Source organism: Cnephaeus nilssonii (genome assembly GCF_951640355.1).
Source record: "Cnephaeus nilssonii genome assembly, chromosome: 7".
NCBI lineage: Eukaryota > Metazoa > Chordata > Mammalia > Chiroptera > Vespertilionidae > Cnephaeus > Cnephaeus nilssonii.
Genome location: NC_137078.1, coordinates 66,546,963 through 66,567,189, shown reverse-complemented (window position 1 = coordinate 66,567,189; position 20,227 = coordinate 66,546,963). Strand labels below are relative to the sequence as shown.

The 20,227-nt window shown below is 44.5% G+C and overlaps 1 protein-coding gene across 1 annotated transcript in view; it reads right to left on the bottom strand.

Annotated features, from left to right (window-relative positions):
• Nucleotides 1-9,978: 9,978 nt before the first annotated feature.
• CYP4X1 (cytochrome P450 family 4 subfamily X member 1) overlaps nucleotides 9,979-20,227 on the bottom strand; it is a gene marked incomplete at both ends in the record, with an annotated part of 36,440 nt that continues 26,191 nt past the window's right edge. The window contains 6 exons of the mRNA XM_079776473.1: nucleotides 9,979-10,147; nucleotides 10,960-11,042; nucleotides 12,427-12,491; nucleotides 14,517-14,650; nucleotides 17,807-17,997; nucleotides 18,552-18,658. Coding sequence (XP_079632599.1) covers nucleotides 9,979-10,147; nucleotides 10,960-11,042; nucleotides 12,427-12,491; nucleotides 14,517-14,650; nucleotides 17,807-17,997; nucleotides 18,552-18,658 — 749 coding nt within the window. The remainder of the gene's footprint in view (nucleotides 10,148-10,959; nucleotides 11,043-12,426; nucleotides 12,492-14,516; nucleotides 14,651-17,806; nucleotides 17,998-18,551; nucleotides 18,659-20,227) is intronic.

Sequence of the window (20,227 nt, the reverse complement as noted above, 5' to 3'; positions counted from 1 at the left end):
TTCCTGGGCCTCCTCAGCCCCTCCCCATGCTGGCAGGACGAGGATGGTGGGAACTCTGGGGGTCCTTGCAGGTGCTGGGCTGGCATTGACCTTTCTACCCCCGCCTCCTTGTTCCTGCCCTGACAGGGGGCAGGGGGCAAGGGGCTGTCGGCCCCAGAACTGCTGGAGCCCCCAATCGTTATCGCTAGTTCCCACCTGCCCGACTGGCCAGATGAGGGAGGGGAAGGAGGCTGGGCTCGGGCCAGGGCGGCGCTTAATGACCCTCCGGGGGCCTAATCTCAGACAGGCAGCCGCTGAGCGGCTCAGGCTTGCTCCTGGAGGAGGCTGATAACGTACCAGCTGGGCCCCCCACCATCTATCCGGGCGGCACAGACCCTCCCGAGGGGGCAGCGCTCACGGGGCTGGGGAGGGAGCCCGTGGGCTGGGACGGAGCGGGAGGTGCGCTCTGCTCTCCGGCCCTGGAGGGGGGGGGGGGCGGGGAGAGGAGGGGATTCCAAGCTCCGGGAGTGACAGATGAGGGGGCGGGCCCGAGCCCGCGGAGCGGTGGGGTGGGCACGCAGGAAACCCCAAAAGGCCGGTGCTCCTTTACGCCTCCCGCTTCCTTCCCACTCTTTTCTCCCCATTTAGGACCTCTCCACCCAGCTCTCCCAGCCTTTATCGACCTCCGATCTCTATCACTGTTTCTGTCTCTTTCTGGGTGCGTCTCTTGGCCTTTGTTCTTATCTTCATCTCCTTGCCTCTGCCCGGTCTCCCTTGCTCCCTCCACCTGAGCTCAGCGCTCACCGTCCCCTCTCCGATTCATCCTTTCTCTCTTTCCAGCTGGTTCTCCCCATGGCTCCCCTCCCCACCCCCACCCACCGCATATGCCCAAGCTGCCCTGAGGTGACCCGTGGGGCGGCGGCGGGGGGGGGGGGAGTCCCCTCATTGGAGTCTCCCTTCTTTGTGCCGCATCATTCCCCCCACCTCACCCCTCCAGGTACTCTCGGGGCAGAACGCTCAAATTGCCCACACCCTGGCTCTAGGACCAGCAGGCTCTCTCTTACGCTGGCTCCTCCTCCTTCCTGGAATAGGACTTGCACCTTTCTTTTTCTTCCCCTACCTAACACGTGTGAATTTCACAGGGTTACATAGTAGATTACACCCAAATTCAGGCACTGAAGGCTCCACCCGGGGACTGCAGATCTAAGGCAGATTGCAGCACAGCTTACTTCAATTAGACTCCAAGAGGAACTTCCAGCCTGGAGTTCTATCTTGAGTGCCACCTGTTATAGACAGGCCAGAGTGCCAGGCCATCGAGATGATCTTCAAGATTACTTCACTCATGCTCAGGGTACAATGAGCAGAAGTACTACTTGCTTATTGTGCTTCCAGGAGCCTCAGATCTGGACTACTGCTGGGCAGTATCCTCTGGCCCAGGGTAGAGGTGAGGTGTGGGGTGCAGAGTGCCACTGGGAGGGGATGTGACCCAAGTCACACACACTCTGCCCTGTCCCCTTAGACCCACCTCACAGGTGAGTCAGACAGCTGGAGCTGTCAGACTTGTTCTGGGACCAGGGCAGGAAGCACCTGCCTCCCCTCCAGATCTGACCAGGAGCCTGGAACCCCCACTCGCCCCTCTCCTTCCAGTTTTCAGTCCTTGGAAGTACACACAGTGGCGAAGTCTTTGAGCTTGAGAGTCTAGCAGACTTGGGTTCAGATTCCAGCTGTGGTCCTCACTGCTTGTGGGACCATTCAGATGCTCCACTCACTTGCCAGCAAAACTGGTTCTGTCAAGTCTTCCCTGCAAGGCTGCTGAGGGGGAAAGGAGATAATGCATGTTACTGTGGCACCCAGGACTTGCCAGAAGACCATCTAGGCCAGTGATGGCGAACCTATGACACGTGTGTCAGCACTGACACGCGTAGCCATTTCTGATGACACGCGGCCGCTGAGGCGGCCGCATGCCGAGGATGAAACATTTGTGAAATAATGTTTTTTCCTCAAAGTGACACACTACCCGAGTTATGCTCAGTTTTTTGGCAAAGTTTGACACACCAAGCTCAAAAGGTTGCCCATCACTGACCAGGCCCAGCTTAGATGTCACTTCCTCTGGGAAGCTCCTCCCACCACCCCTGAGCTAGGTGCTTCCTCTGGGCTCCCCCAGCCTCCCTCCAACTTGCTGTCTGTTTACTTGTCTTTGTCCAGCTCCAGCCTGACTGCTCTTCAAGGGCAAGAATGGGGTCACTTCCCTCTGTGTGTCACTAGCACCCAGGACAGAGTTGAACTCAGGGGAAGGGAAGCCCTAGGCTTGGTGAAGAGACTCAAAGGAAGGAAGGAACTAAACCTCAGCTATCTGTCCAGCGGTAAATCTGTCCATATCTCCATAGCTCTCAATCCCACACAGGTGCATACACACATGGGCACACCCACACACATGTGTGTTCTCTCTCTCTCTCTCTCTCTCTCTCTCTCTCTCTCATTGAAGGTCCTGGGATCAGTGACAAGTTCTTCTGAACATCATTGTTCCTCTGGCCTTCAGATTTTTGTTTGTTTGTTTGTTTTATTTTGTGTGTGTGGGGGGGATGCTTTCTGTCGGTCTGCCTGTAACCTCGGCTGCCATCTGGTGGCTGCACACTTCACAGGAAGAGCAGATTCAGTGTAGCCTTTGAACTTGAGCTTCAGGTGGAGCTCTTCCCCCTTAGGCACTAAGACCAGAGACCCTCCCATGGCTTGTCCCTAGGAACCCCTACAGGTTGTGCCAGCTCCTTTCTCAGTCTTCCCATGGACTTCAAGGGCAGCTAGGCCACCAGTGCTCCTCCTTGTGGCCCTTTCTCTCAGAAATTGTCTGGGTGCCCAGTGGCTTCTGCCCTGGGGCATCATTTCAGAGGATACCATGTTTGCTGCAGACCTTAGTCCCCTGGAGAAGCAGGAGAGAGAGTTATGTCAAGGGGGATGAGTCCCAGTATGGTCCTGAGCAAAGTGGAAGATGACGGAGCCAGGACACCGCTCTAGGTTGTGCAGCCTGTGCCTCCACTCACCAGGCCTTGCAAGCTGGCTTTGGCCTGTGTCAGCCTGCAGGGAGGGGCGCCATTTTCTGATTCTCACAAAGGCCCAATATAGGCTAGTGAATAGCACTGAGAATGGCAGGTGCCAGAGCACAAGCAGGAATGTGTGTGAGTGACTGCATTTATGGACACATGGCATTTAGGAGCCTGTGTGGCATCTATAGGCAACGGAGTAGGACTATTGGGTTCTCAGTTCAGGTCTGAAGCTCAGTTGAGCAGTTAGTAATTGAGCCAGGGATTTTGCCCTCAAGTGGAGGTTTAGAGCCCAGGTCCGGGTCAGGCAACCTGATTCAGCTGCCCTGACACTTAGTATCTGTGACCTTGGATAAGTCAACTCCACCCTGGAGCTCTGGCTTACTCATATGTAAATTGGGGCAGTAAATGGGGGCTATCTAATAAGAGATGTTGTGACGGTTAAAAGAAACTGCACATAAAATACATAGAATAGTGCACTGGCAGGGTGGCTCAGTTGGTTGGAGCATCGTCCTGTACACCAAAAGTTTGTGGGTTCGATTCCCAATCAGGGCACATACCTAGGTTGCAGGTTTGTTCCCTGGTTGGAGCACATATGGGAAGAAACCAATCGATGTCTCTCTCTCTCTCAAAAAAACATATACAATAAAAACATGTCCTTGGGTGAGGATTAAAAGAATAGTACCTAGCACAGTTAGTGCACAATAAATATTAGCGATTGACTTTTATTTTTATTATTATTACATGGATGCAAGACCACAGTGTGTAAGAGCCAGCAAAATCCTTAAGCCCAGCTCATTTTGCACTATGGAACCCGAAGACTTGGATGCGATGGCACTTGCCCAAGTCATGTGGCAAGTCAGGTGAGAGGCAGGCTAGAGGCTCTGCATGGCTGGAGGGTACAGAATATGCTGGGCCCAGCTGCTCTCTTGGACCTCTGGGGGCACCACCACAATGGGGCTGGTTGCACAGGTTCGTTCTGCACTGCTGAGGCTGGTACAGTTCTGTACATGGACTTTGCAAATGAATAACTGGCCTGTAAACCAGTTGTAGCTGTAAACTTGGGGGTGTGGGATGAGGGTGGTGAGGACAGGTACTGGAGAAGTGGGGAAAGGGTCAGGGAGGAGAGGGAACTCCAGTGGACAGAGAAAAAAAAAGGAAGAGAGATGGGTGGGGAGAAGCTGATGGAAGAATCTTCCATGCCCTAAGAGCTAATGTCCTGAAACAAAGGACTTCCACCGCACCCAAGCACAGTGATGGTGATTTTCACATGAAGCTGAAGGCTCCCATATGGCTTATAGGATGCTTTTTGACTAAAGCCCCATTCTGATCTGATCAGGTTGTATAACTGGACCCATTGTCTTGAGGAGAAAATGCAGGCGGGGAGAGAGAGAGAGAGAGAGAGAGAGAGAGAGAGAGAGAGAGAGAGAGAGAGAGAGAGAGAGAGAGAGAGGAGCTGAAGAAGAAAACAGAATGCTTACCATTGCAGTCTTATAGTCCACTTGGAAAGCTGCATCTGGGATAGTGGAGAGAGGTCCCTTCCAGTGTCTAAGAGAAGTGGTTGGCATTTGCTGTTTTTGCCTTCATCCTTCCCATTCCTCCATGTCTTTCATGCCCAACACTCTGCAGAGACTGCTCTCACCACAGGCACTATAGTCCCATCTTCTTGTTACAAGATACAATGTCTTATTTGATCCTCTGCTCTCAACATAATAGGATAGAAGCCATTTTTCCTGAGGAGCTGTTCCTGACCACCTGCCCTCAGCCCCCCAGGCTCCCACGTTGGTCATGGCGCTGCTCTCTGGACAACACTGTGAACTCTGGATTCAGTGAGACACAGACCCCATCTGCCCTGTGTGCCCAGCACAAGCTGGAAATACAGAAGGTCTCCAGTCAATACTTGTTCAAAGAATGACATGGGGACCTTATCCACTCCATTATTTATAGTACTTCCTTTGAACCATCAACTTCCAAATTAGCACCTTCAGCCCATTCCCTCAGGACACTTGTTGCCTTGTTCTCAACTCCTCAAGTACCTCAGGTCCAAAATAGAATTCCTGGTCTTTCACCAACCTAAGCCCTTGCTCCTATTAGTGGCGTCTGCACCCATTCACCCAGGCCAGGGATGGATTCACACTGAATGCCCCTCCCTTACCCCTACTCCCAGCTCCCCTGCTTCCGGTCTCCATCTTGCCTGGGTTGTTTTGTTTTCACTCTTGTTGAACACTCACTGCCCCATACTGTCACTAGAGAGACCTTTCCCAAATACAGCCAACCAGGATCAGCTCTTCACACCTCCAAGTCAGTGCAGCTTAGTTAGTGGCTGTGGACATGGGCTTGAAACTAGACTATCCTGGGCAAATCGCACCCTGCCAATTTTTCAGTGCCTGAATATGAAAACAAAGGGTGAAGTTACGGCTACCATATAGCCGTATAGTCTGTGGTGATGAGTAAATGACTTAAATATGTATAGAAAACATTTAGTAAGTGTTCAGTGAGGGTTAACAACAGCCATCATAATTTTCCTTTCAGCTTTGCCTGCACTATCTAGAGTAGCCACTAGATGGACACACTGGAGGCTTTCTGTCACTGCATACTCCAATCTCCCCTCCCAGGATGTTTCACATCTCAGTGTTCACGTTCAGGGCTCATGGTTTTTTTCCTTCTGCGACCTCACCTCCTTCAGGATGATTCCCTGACACCTCTTTCCCTACCACACTCACCGGGTGGACTCTTTGTCTGTGAGCTCCTGGAGGGCAGGGCATCCCCAGGCATCTGGCATAGTCCCTGCATAGAACAAGTGCTTGGTGTTTTTGAATGAATTAATACGCATCAACCAGTTAACCTCTCTGTGTCTCAGTTTTCTTTTCCTTAAATGAACATTTAAAAGAGAATCTACTTCATATTTTTGGTGAGAGTCCAATGGATAAAGACCTGGCATCCTGTAGACCCAGGACCACCATGCACAGCCCATTACCATTGCCCACCAGCTACTGCCTACCCTAGGCTCACTCCTGTCACCTGGCCCAGCTGAGAATATTAAAAATGTTTACTTCTTCCCAAAAGTCCTTCTTTACCAAGTAAGGTCTGGAATTAGTCTGCAAGTCGGCCAGCTGCGCTGGGTGGTTGACAGATCAGCTGAGCCCAATGGGCTCCCATTTTCCTGGAAAGCACAACCTCAGCCTCTTGTCCCTGGAGCCCCACCATCCTCCTGAATGACTGACCCTCCTTTTCTCCATCCACCTCAGTTCCTTTGTCCCTGTTCAGTCTGGGGTCGGGTTGAAGGGCTGATTCCTGGCCACTCCCCATGGATCTCTGTATTCTGACACTGCCTCTATCTGAATGGCCCTAGTTCCTGAGCCCTTTCCATTAAATCTCTGAAGTAATGACTCTTCCTTACGACAGACTCCCAGGAGTGTAATGTCTCCATCAAAGAACATAAGCCTTTCTGAGGGTCTTGTAATGTACATGCTCACTATTGGTTTCCCTAAGGGTTGAATACTTTTACATTTACTCCGTTACACCACAGTGTAAGTAGTGAGGGGGGCAGTGGATTCCAGTTTGCTTTGAGGCCAAACACTTTCTAAAAGTTTGCTTACAAAAAGTATGGCTCTATTTTTTTTGGCCAAAAGTTTGTTCCTATTCTTTATTCCCCACCCCCCTCCCTATTGCTTGCAATATCTTGAATAGCAACCAGGTGGCAGAGCTTACACAGTCCCTGGGAAGATCGATGCTGGAAAAGGCAACCTGCCTTTTCCTGTGCAGAGAGGGGGTGCAGGTTGGGGGTCTGAGTGGAGTGGCCATTGATGGGATTCCTGGGGAGATGTGGGGGTGGCTTTAGTAGAGAGAGCTCTGGCTGGAAGTTAGTTTTTTGGGATTCTAGAACGGGCCCTGCCCTGCATCACGTTTAGTTTCCATTTATTTCTTGAGGACTTCCTGTATGCTACATATTTATCCAACCACCACAGAGGAAGCATCCATCATCAAGGTTTGTGTCTTAGGCAACCGGTCGTTTTATGAAGGTTTCAGGCAATGCAAAGCCTAAGAAAAATCTGTGTGCTCATGGGCCACCGGGCAATATTTATTAAAATGGAAGTTCTGATGGCTGATTTGTAAACCAGGTCATTGTGATGCAGGAAAGTGTGTTGACCAAGGTGGATGAGTTTGGTCTTGTTAAATTTTGCCTCCATGAGGGATCTGGAGATGTTGGAAGAGAAGAAGTGGAACAGCAATTCATGGATGAAGTAGCTCCTGGTGAATGAGTTTACTTTTTGTCTTTTAGTCACTGACCTGTCCACCTGGGCACTGCCCTGGTGATTGAGGACACACTTCATAATGGTGTCCAGATTCATTAGGAAAGGTGTTCGAAGAATTTCAGTTGCACCATGAGTGGAAAAAAATATTTGGGGGTATTTGAGTCAATGACAACATAAACACAAAATTGTTGGACTCTTAATTTTCCCCAAAGGACTTAATTATTTGATGAACATATTTTTCGTGTCCAGAGGAGGAGGGTAAGTTTGGCCTGGTGCAGGAGCAGACCCCTTGCAATCGATCCCAGGGAGCTGGGGGTTGCTTCGGCCTGGTACTCCAGCGGACCCCCTGTGATCGATCGCCTGGGCAGGGAGCTGGGGGTCTGCTTTCGGCCTGGGAAGCAGGGGACCCTCTGCGATTGATCGCAGGGAGCTGGGTTTCCGCTCCTGCCCAAGAGGCTTTGGGTCTGGGCAGGGTTGAGCCGGTGATCAGAGGGAGCTGGAGGGGCCTGCCCAGGCTTAAAGCTTTGGCCAGAGGCTTTAGGCCTGGGCAGGGCCCAGCCGTAGATTGGTGTGAACTATAGAGGAAACACCTTTTCTGACTGCACATTGGCTAAGCTTCCTGTATGCCACTGGTAATATTCTTAGTAACTTGGGTAATAAGAATCCAAAAAGGTGATCTAGGGTTTTTCCACCACACTTCTGGAGAAAAAAAATGAAGGTCCGCTGCTGGAGGGCTAAGAAATGTCATATCCTGCCCTAGCCAGTTTGACTCAGTGAATAGAGCCTGGGCCTGCAGACAGCAGGGTCTGGGTTCGATTCTGATCAAGGGCATGTACCTAGGTTGCAGGCTTTTCCCTGGCCGGGGCCCAGATCAGGGCTCATGCAGGAGGCAACCAATGAAAGTGTTCCTCTCACTTTGATGTTTCTCTCTGTCTTTCCCTTTCTCTTCCACATTCTCTAAAAGTCAATGGAAACATATCCTCAGGTGAGGATAAAAAATAAATAAAGAAATGGATATCCTGTAAAAGACACATCTTGAAAAAGCCTAAAGAAAGTTGTCATTTTTTCTTGGTGAAGGGACTGGAGTCTGTGTTGATAAAAACACCTTGGTGGCTGCGGTGACTAGCAGTGGCTGCAGCAGCGGGGTGATGGGGCTGGTGCCTTCCCCTGATCAGCCTGGTTGCCTCCCACAAAGGGAGGCCAGACTGCGGCTTAGGCCCGCGCCCCATGGGGCGCGGGCCTAAGCTGTCAGTAGGACATCCCCTGAGGGCTCCCAGTATGTGAGAGGGACCCCCGACCCCCTAGTGCACGAATTTCGTGCACCGGGCCCCTAGTGTGTGTGTATATATATATATACACAAATATATATATATTGAGTGGCCAGATTATTATGCATTCAGAGATCATAACAATCTGGCCACTCAGTGTAAAGTGGCTTGGTAACAACTTCCCCAGCTCAGGTCTTTCTCATGGGTTTTCATTGCCTCCTGGGCATCTGTTCTGTTGGGGCCTGCCAGGCACCTCCCATTCAATATGTACAAAACAGAACTCACCATTAACCCCCTGCTTCCCAGTCCATTTCTCCCTCTTAGATGTGTGGCAGTGACACATGGCCTCACCCCCGCTCTTTCAAAGTGCCATCATTTTGCCGCTAGAAGGCCCATGAGAAAAAGTAGGAGTAGCTTCCATGATCATCTTTCAGGTTTCAACTTATATGTCACCTTCTTAAAGAGAATTTTCTAGATAAACCAATTCAAAGTAAGTTCCCCTTGATTACTGTGTAGCTGAGCCCACTCATTTCCTCATGGCACTTAATATAATTTGTAACTATCTGTCATTCATTCACATACAACATAAGTATTGTTTAAAAAGGAAAATGAGAAAAATTACAAAGAACAGTTACAATCAAGGATTATTATCCATAACATACGAAAAACTCACATGAATCAATAAGAAAAAGACAACGCTATAGAAAAAGAAACATAGATGATGCACAAATCATAGAGAACAAAACAAAAATAAACACAAATGGCCAATAAACATGTTTTTAAAACTACAAATAAGTTAAATATCTAATAATAGGAAAATAGTTAAATAAATTATGGTACATCATGAGCCAGGATTGGGAATGAGATTTATTTTTATTAAGTGATAAAAAGCAGGAACAATATGGATATGGTCCCATACAACTGCACATATGAAATGTATAGGAAAATGTTCGAAAGAATACACACCAAACTATTCTGTTTTTAGAAAAAGCAGCAGGATTGGCCAGGGCAGGGAGGGTTGTGCTATGGGAAATGGATTTTTACTTTTTACTCTACATGATTTTTCTAGTGTTGGAAATCTTTTATAGTGAGAACACATTCACGTGTTACTGTGTCATTCTGAAAACTATTTAAAAAAAAACCCACAGAAGATGTATGGAAGCCTCTTAGCACACTCCTTGGTATACAGCATTAATAATAGCTAAAATCAAATAGAAAAGATAGGAAAATCTCACCAAATCATATAGAAACAGATCTAGGTGACACCCTATATCACCTAGGAATGTTTTTGGATAATATGCAGCTCCACAGAGACCCCTATCGCACCTACCCGTGACCTTCCCACCATACTTTGATTCCTCTCCATGTTCTTGAACCATTAGTAGTAATTTAATTTTAAATCAAATTTTATAATCATTCTAGCCTGGGCTCTAAACATTAGGAAATTTTTTTCAAGGACAAGTAGAGCCCATTCTTGGGTTTGAGGAGAACCTTGGGTACTAAGGTAAGTGGCCTGGTGGGGTCGGGCGTAATCTTGAAGCGAAGCAGAATCATGGCAATGGCCATCTTTAACTCAATCATGGTGAAGTGCTGCCCGATGCAGTTCCTGCAGACACCGAGAGAAAAGCAGAGATATTCGAACAAATGTGTTTCTCCTGACTCTGCAATACGATGCTAGAATAGCAAGTCTGATGTTCCCAGTAAAGCAACGTGTTCATTCTAAAAACGCCATACAAACTTCTGTACTTTGGGTTTACATGGTCTCCTGTGAGAATGTGAGCTGGGAGGCCCCAATGCAAGGGTCTCCCTAACCAAGGTGGCACTTGGCATTGCTCAGAGTTGTTTCTGCTGTGAGGATCTGATGGAAAACATGGTGACTGTCGTTCACAACACTGTATTTTATAATTGTGATGCGCTAAGAAAGTAAGTTACAGTTACACAGTGGTGTATATTTCACACACACACAAATACATGAGGTGAAGGATGGGGAGGAATCTTTTCACAATGAAGATGTATATGAAATCATCATGATGTACACTTTAAAGATCTTAGAATTTTATATGTCAGGTATACATCAATAAGGCTAAAATAAAAAACAACACCTTTTTCTATTATTAGAAAAAAATAAATGCAGCCCACTTGCATTGGGGGTGGACTGCATTGAGCCTCTGAGCAACAGCTTGCCTCATGAGATAGCTTTCTGGGGTGTGACTACCTAGGATGTGATAGAGAGGGGCATTGTCCTCTGTGAAACTAACTGGCCCTCTCAGAGGTTCAACTAGGCACCAAGATCTCCTCATGGCCAGGCGAGAAGATAGGGTTCCATGGAAGAATTTACAGAGCTGAGAGACTAAAGGAAAAACGCTGTCTCCAAGTAAACATTTTTGTATATTTTCAACAGCTTCAACTTGTCCTCACCTTGGTCCAGCTGAGAATGGTAGGAAGGAGTAGCTGTGTCTCTTATTTTGATTATCTGGAGAGAACCTCAAGGGATCAAAGACCTGAAATGAGAGGTCACCCCCAACACCATTAACACATTCCTAAGCTACTACTTAGTACCGATCAACCAAAATATACTGTGAACCACATATATAATTTTAAATGTTCTAGTAGTCACATTTTTAAAGGATGAAATGAATTTTAATCATGGAATTTATTTAACAGAAAATATTATCATTCCAATATCTATCCAATATAAATAATTATTAAGGAAATAGTTCACATTTTTGGGTACATGTTCAAAATCCAGTGTGAATTTTTTTCAGCACATCAGTTTTGACCAACCACATTTTGAGTGCTCAATAGCCACATGTGCTAATGGCTACCATGCTGGACAGTGCAACTCTAGACCTATGACCTTGTCTGACTTCCCAATTGACTAATCTGCTACCCAGACTAAGTAAGGGGAAAGCAGAAATGCTATGGCCAGTGGTATGATTTTCACTTTGGAGGTAAGAGAGCACCTACTTAGAAGTCAAGTCAAAATGATTGTGTGATCATTGTTACTGGGCTATGCAGTCCAACTTTCCATTACATGTAACTGATCTTTAACCCTAGCAGCTTTTGTAAAAGGAAGCATCAAACATGTGTTTAAAGAGAACATCGAATCAAGGAACTCAGGTATGCTACACCTCTTCTTTTTGTCTCTCTAGATCCTTTCTCCTCCCTGCTCTCGGCTCTAAGAAGCTGAACCACATGTTGTTCGGTTGGGTTTGGCCAAGAAAAGACATTGATAGGAGGCCTGAAGGGTGGGAGGAGAGAGCATTCAGGGTATTTACTTCCTGGGCCCCTACCTGCCAGGTTGTCTAAGGTGGGCTGCATGCTCGACTGACAGCCACAGCTCCTGTCTGATGGTCTTTTCCAGAAGCTCTCTCTCTCCAGGCTCATCACCCTCTCTCCTGTGACTCACCAGGCCAAGAAGTGGTAAGCCCTTTGGCAGTTATTTACTCTATTTTGCTTTTCTTAAACCCTAACCCATACCTTTATCAAAAGTTCCTTCATAGAACTCTTCTCAAATTGCCCAACTTGAGGGATACTTGATTTCCTTCCAGAATCTTGATTGTGAAATCCAGGAAAAGGGGACTCTACCCCCCACCCCCACCCCCCGTGCAGATATCTAGGAAAGTGCGTGGCAGAGCCTGCTGAGTAAATGGCCACAGCAACTAGAGCAGCCCGTGTGACGTTAGGCCAATTTGTTTATTCAAAGCAAAGATAAAATAGGAATAGAGGGATAGGACCGTTTTCCTTTAGTGGGAAAGTTTTACATTTTTGGTTTTTATGTTTATTTTTGTTTGCTGTATAGTTTTCCACTTCCATGCAGAGCTAACAGAAAGTGAATTGGATGGCATTGGTTCTTTGAAGTATTTATGTGGAAGATAGTCATACCTTGGGGTTTTCCCAGACGGCAGGGTTGTGGTGAAGACCCCAAATACTGAGAGTCACAGTCATTCCTGAGAAAGGGAAGAGATAACAGAGATTGCAGGAGAAAGAGTAAACAGTGGGCTACTGCTCTACCACTCTTCAGTAAGACTTTTCTTCTACAAGGACAAGAGCTAGTTCCTGGCAGAGCTGTGGGCACTGTAGCTGATGCCAGGAGTGAATGTCCTGTGGGAAGATAAAGCTTGGTGGCACCTGAGTTTTTAAAGCAATGATCTGCTTAACACATGACTCTATCTTAAAGAGCAATTGGTTTCACATCAAAATATGCTTATGCTTTCTGCTGCCTTTGGAAATCACTTATGCAGTGATCTCTACTTATCCATGGGGACACGTTAAACCCTGAAACTGGGGATGGTACCAAACCATATGATGAAGTTTAATTTATAAATTAGGCACAGTAAGATATTAACAATAACTAATAATAAAATAGGACAATTATAATAATATACTGTAATGAAAGTTATGTGAATGCCATCTCTCTTTCAAAAATCTTATTGTACTGCACTCACAAGTCTTGTGATGATGTGAGATGACAAAATGCCAAACCTATTCCTGAATCTGTGTAAACATCCCTTGTGGCAGTAAATGGCTGAGTGTCACTTATTTTAGTGGACCCTCTGCTGAAGTCTTCATAAGGCTCAATGCTTCTGGTAACACATTACCATCGAGCAGAACAAGATTTCTGTTCATGTCTTCCACCCACAAACTTAATGCCTTTTCTATCTTAACTCAGCACTTATCACACACTGTGGCCATAAGTTTTGCAGTTTGAGGTGCAACAACAAAACTAGCACAAGTTTCTTTTTCCTTCTTCACAATTTCACAAATAGAAAATTCGTTTTTATGGTAGGATCATAGCAAACTCAGCATATAAGAACTTTCACTTTTTCTCTTTACAAAAGCACTTATAGCTGCTCCTTGGAATATCTGAATTGCTGGCATCACTACTCTTGTGCTTTGGGGCCATTATTAAGTAAAATAAGGGTTTCAGACCCCAGGTGACTGCAGGTACCTGAACCAGGGGAAATGAAAGCATGGATAAGCAGGAACAACTGTATATTAATGGACTATAAAGCACTAATTGGGGACAGTTTGAGGACATAAGAACAGAGCTATAATTCTATAATGCAAATCCAATGTCAAGTTTCTGTTGGTGCTGTTCCTATATACAGGGTGGGGAATTTTGACAAATACCCATGTAGTTTGGGAATAAAAAAAAAGCCACACAGGAGAGAGAATTTAGGATTATTTGATTACCAGAATTAATTCTTGATCTGTCAACAATGTCATAGTAACTAACAGGTTGTTGGCTTGTTTCCAAGGGCAAGAATACATAGAACAATGAAGCAGATACGTGAAGGATGTCTCATGTGAACCCTCTGCCTCCCACCCACCCTGCTCAGAAACGTGTGTTGTTCTGAAGAGCTCCGGGCTCTGGGCACGGGACTGCTGCATGAGCTCTAGCTCTTGTGGCTGCACACTGGGGTCCCCCAGCGTGTTTTTTGGTGACACCAAAAGTATTTGAAAGGGCTTTTAAACTGCAAAGCACTATAGAATTGTTTGCTAAGATCATGTTCCAAGAGAAAAATGAGATAAAATGTTTGAAGGCTCTATGTAAAATATTAAGTGCTGCTCACTTATTAGGGCGATATTGTGATGGCAAAGAAGCTGAAAGCTTTCCTTGGGTCTTGTAGATAAAGATAATGGTGTTCATTTCCCATGAAATCTTGCCTGGGTCTCAAGCTCAGCCAAACAAGGATTATCTTTAAAACAATGTTCCAACAATGGAAGATAGCCTGGGTTCGGAATCTTATGACACAGGTTCTGGACATAGTTTTGCTGCAAACGGTTATGTGCCTTTGGGAAAGTTGCTGAAACCACATCTGATCAAGACAATGCCTCCTGTGCCCCACCTTAAGCCCGGTATCTTTAGGATTGTCTTTTGACTTCTCCAAGAGTTGAGAAACCTACTGGTCTTTTACTGTGGTCCCCAGGGTCCCACAATATCTAGCTGCTTAAGAAATGAGGGCAAAGACCTGCAGGCAAGGAGCGTCCATCGGGGAAGGTAATGGGCTTGCTGAGTTGTCTGGAAATAGATATGACTGTAGGGTACAATCGGAGAGACTCTTTGATACACATTGTAGTGTATGTCATCTCGCCCAGATGGTCCCTGTGAATACAAGGGAAGAAGGGAAAGGAACTCAGACTCCACATCCAGTTTGTAAATATTGATTTCTTTTCCTACTTGATGTTTGTTCCTGGTAAATATCATCCTCGTGTTAAATCTATTTTTCCAATTGTTTATGCAACAGCATTTTAAAATGGAACTCCTTCCCAGAGGATGAAGAACCAAACAGATGCCAAGTATCCTCATTACAAAGTGAGGTGCTAAAGTACTGGAAAAGGATTTGCTAAGTAGATTTCTGAAAACCAGTTTTACAAACCTTAGCTCATTATACAAATCCAGAATGTATAAGGAATGGCTAAGGACTGAAGAGAAGAGGCTTGAGAGGTTTGATAGGAAAAAAAAATGCTTTTAAGAGAAGTGTTGAAATGCTGGATTTGCCATGGAGAATGGAGGAGGATTCCCTCCCATGTTAAGTAAAAGGGGCTTCAAGAGGATTAGTCAGGTGATCTGATGTGTGCTCCCTGGAGCTTGGGGAGCACAGGACGGATAGAAAAAGCCATGACTCTGAACAGACAGAGAGAGGCAATGGAGAGCAACAGGGACAAAGCAAGAATGCTCCCATGTGTCCTGTGGGCCAATGAACTGAACTGGTCAGAGGGAGAGCTCTGGAACCAGCTTGAGGGGAATTCTAAGGACAAGAATTCCCTTGCTTCACCCTTGCAAAGTCCCTGTGAGGGAATCTCCAAGAAACCCACAGGGGCAACTATTGAGAATAAAAGGAAGCATTTGAATATCCACCAAGCTCAGAGGGCAAGGTCACAATAGTACCAGCCACTTTCTCCTTATCCTCTCTCCTGCCTGGGCCCATTTCTGGAAGGGTCAGAAACAGCAGCGTAGGGGAAGAGCTGGTGAATAAGAGGAAGCCATCCATAAGCCTCTTACCCACCACTGGCTTCCAGACCCAAAGAAGTACTGAACTGGATAGGGGGTGATGCTCCAAGTGGATAGGAAATTTAAGTTTTTAATATTCCACTGGACCAGCTTAATTATTGGAATGATACTGCTCTTTTGATTTAAATCAATCAGAATATGTGAGGTTCACTCCTGCTTTCACGCAGCAAGTTTGAAGTGTTGGCAGGAGAAGAACAAAATTTTTGTTGTTGTTATTTTGTTTTTTTAAAATATATTTTTATTGATTTCAGAAAAGAAGGGAGAGGGAGAGAGAAAAAAACATCAATTGAGAAAGAATCATTGATTAGCTGCCTCCTGCACGCGCCCCCAACAGGGATGGAGCCCGTAACCCAGGCATGTGCCCTGGCCAGGAATTGAACTGTGACCTCCTGGTTCATAAGTCGACACTCAACCACTGAGCCAAGCTGGTCGGGCAAGAATGAAGTTTTTCATTTGCACCGTCGCTAGTCAGGTTGGTTTAATAAAATGATTGCATATAGTTTTTAGTCTATTTGCTCTATTGTATTTCTATTTTCTTTTCTGATTACTTATTTTGAATGCAGGCTTTGATCATTCTGAAATATGAAATCTTAATTTTAAACACTTTCCTCCTTGAGCCCAGAATAAAAAGATTCATGTGGTTAGTCTGGAACTTAGCATATTTAAGAAAACAATGCTGTCCACTATAGCCCTGGTGTAAAAAGAAGAGAAGAATTTTAACCCAAAGCAGAAATGGGGTAAGAAGCCAGAAAAAACATTGAACAAATTTTCAGCTTTCTAGAAACTGCTTTTTGTAGTATGGTTTTATTATCTGTCTAAAGGAATTATCAATTCTCAGAATTCTATGTACAAATTTCATTAAGTATAACTATAAGGCCATATTATAGAATAAAAGCATATTTATTCCCTATAATATAATTGCCATTACTCTCATTAAAACAAATGATAGTAAAAAGATCCTCTGTACTTCGTTTTCCTACCTGGAAAATATTTTTTGTTGCTTTCACATTTTACATAAACCCAACGAGAACAAGAATGATCACTAGTTGAGTTGTATATATATATATACCATAATCAAGATTAAAATATCTAATTACTGTTGGGAGATGGTATACAGTGTTTTCAATTTCAATGAATGAATAAAAATGACTAAGCAACACTGCATTTTGTGCTATATTGATCAGACCTTTAATTTATAGTAGGAAATGATGATTATTCATTTTTATAAAAAGTGAGATCTCTACTATACCCATATAAATTCAAATGTCTTTACAAATGTTCTAGTTGAGCTGACCTTTGTATTTGAAATATGATGATTTCCCTCTAACCATGGGGCCACATTACCCTTAACATTTCTATTTTTCTGCCCCTCTGACCAGAAAAAACAACGATATGTGAAATACCTAGCTAGAATGAAGAGAGTGTTCTTTGCAAACAGCATGTTTAAGGGGAAAATTCATAAGCTGGGCTTCATTAACAGCAAGATATGCTCAAACTCTAGCAAAATGAATTTTTCCATCTGACTAACTCCTGCCCATCCTGTAAGAAGTACCTTAAGCGTCAGATCTTTCCAGGAAGTATCCTTGAGACCCCCCATGCCAGCTTAGGCACCTGTCTTCTAAGTGGTTGCTAGCATATATCTCTCTGCCTTATCATGCTATTCTGCAATTGTCTGTATGGGAGGGGGGGGGGGAGCTCATTGAGGGTAGGACCCACATCAAATCTTGCATGTAGTTTTAGTACCTCAGTATTTAAAATGTCCTCAGTTTGTATTTGCTAAACTCAACTTCAGTGTGCATCATTTAGTACTATGTTCAAAGTCCAAAGCCAATCCTGAGGAGTAAACAAGGAGACAGGAGAGACTTAAATGACACAGATGTTCATTCAGGTCTCTCAGAAGAGGAGCCCCACTTGAGCTCTACCACTCAAGCTCTAAATGCAAGTCTACTGAACAAGTCCCCATTTCCAATGCACCAGAAACTGGGTGAAAGAAATAAATAAGACATTTAACACACTACTGCTCAGAAAAACAATGAAACGTAATTTATGGATACTTGGCGCTCTTTTTCAAAAGACAAAGGGATAGCTTTGGGCCCTCTAGAGAAAGAGAAGAATGGTAGCCTCCCTTGTCTGCTTCTACATACACATCTTTTGAAGCACTAGTCACCAAGGTGCCAGAAGAAGAAAGAAGAAAGCAAAATCCCAGGAGGAAAACAGGATGAATTGTTTAGGGATGCAGAATCTTACCAGGTGATGGAAGACCCATCCCCCAGGATGCCCCTGATCTCCTCCCGGCATCTCTCCTGATGCTCAGGGTTCTGAGCCAGGTTGTAGAGGAGCCAGGAAAGGCTTCCTGCTACGGTGTCTTGCCCTGCCACCATGAATGTGTTCACCTCAGCACGCAGGTCAGCATCTGAGAAGCTGTTGTCATGTTCAGCCTAGAAAGTACAATAGAGGTATGTTTATGCAACTTCAGTTTATAGATGCTTGGAGCTCCAATCAAAATAATGGATTTAAGGAAAAAAATTATCATTTCCAAAACAAGTTTCAATTTTAACTCAGTTCAACAAATATATACTTCAAGTCACACTTTGCCCAGAGCATAAAGGAGGACCAAAGCTGGAAAAGGACAATAGGCCTTGCAAAGAGTTCCTTCAATCATCCTGTCAGACTTATCCAGCACCTTATCATCAACATTTTATCAGCTTACCTGTGACCCATTTCCTTGTTTTCCTGAACTATTATGTATCTTTATGATAGTAACCAAATCCTGTCAAATCAGTAAAAAATGTAGTCCAATCTGACTTTCTCTAATGACAAAGCTGCAGAATTCTATCTTTACTACAGATTGTATAGAGCCAACCCATCAATTCAAAAGTATTGTTAAATTTAGTTGATCAATTTTACATTTGTCTCCTCTCCTCCCACTCATCCATCTACCTTACACAGTTACTTAGATATATGAGCAGGCTCAGAAATGTGAAAGATTTACCTGGGCAGAAAGTAAAATATCCAGAAAATCCCGATACTTCCTATCGTCAGTTTTACCATGCTCCTTCTCGTCCTTGAGGGCTTTCCTTCTCTCCTGGATTATCTGGTCTGTGGTATAATAATTCCCCATTATCAAAGTGACAACAAAGTAAATCAAAGAAAATAAATTTTAGAGCAAGCCATGGCCCATAAATAACTTTAAATCTTGTCTAATTTCCTGAGGTCAGAGTGGGTATATCTATTAAACAGATTTAATTTTGCAGACATTTATTTTGAGGCTTAGAGTCAAGATGGCAGAATAAGTAAATGTTGTGCTTGACTCCTCCATTATTACCTCAAAATTGAAATTAATTATAGAAAAACCACCTTTGAGAACCACCTGAACACTAGCTGACTAGAACTCCTATAATCAAGCATATAAAGAAGAAGCCATGTTGAGACTTCTAAGAGGGGTAGAGATGCAAAATGAGGTTGTCCCATATCCACATGTTGTAGTTAACAATTGGGAGGGACATGAATGGCCCAACAGCACCCAAGACTCAACTACAACAGAAGGGCTCACATAATACATACAAGAGACATTCTTGGAGCACCTAGCACAGGTGATCAGGAAGAGTGCACCACTGAGCCCCACAAGACACCTACTACATAAGATCATAATAACAAGATAGGGAGACTTAGCAGATCTACCTAATACACAGAGACAAACACATATAGGCAGACAAAATGGGGAGACAAACAAATGTAACCCAAATGAAAGAACAAAATAAATCCACAGAAAAAGAACTAAGTGAAATGGAGGCAATTAAGCTACCAGATGAAGAGTTCAAAACAATGGTTATAAGGATGCGCAAGGAATTTAGGAAAACAATGGAGGATCTTAGTGAGATCTTAAAGAGATAGTAAGCATTAAAAAGGACATAGAAACCATAAAAAATAACCAGTCAGAAATGAAGAATACAATATCTTAAATGAAGAATATACTAGAAGGAATCAACAGCAGGTTAGATGAAGCAGAGGATAATAGTGTCAACAATAAGAATGAAGTAAAAAAACAACAACTCAGCATTTAGAGGACAAGATAACAGAAACACAGCAACAAAGTGCTGGTCAGTAGATGAGTGAATAAAAAAGCTGTGGTACATTTACACAATGGAATACCAGTAGGCCATAAAATAAAAATTTTAAAAAAGGAAAATTTACCCTTTGCATCAGCATGGATGGACCTGGAGAACATTAAGCTAAGTGAAATAAGCCAGTCAGAGAAAGATAAATACCATATGATTTCAGTCATATGTAGACTCTAATGAACAAAAGAAACTAACAAACAAAAAAGAGATAGACTTATAGAGAGCAGGCTGACAGCTGTTGGGCTTGAGGGAGGGTTGAGTGAGGAAAGTGGGGGAGAGATAGATAGATAGATAGATAGATAGATAGATAGATAGAGAAATTCCTTCATGGACACAGACAACAGTGTGGTGATTGCTGGGGATAGGATTGCTTGGGGTAGGGAAGGTGGGTGGAAGTGGAGGAAGGAATAGGGGGGATAAATGGTGGTGGGAAAAAAACATCTTTAAGAGAGTAGATAGATGACAGATAGATACATAGATAGATGGCTCTATCTTTAAAAAATAAAATTTTAAAAATGAGGAAACTCTAAGGGATTTCTGGGACAAT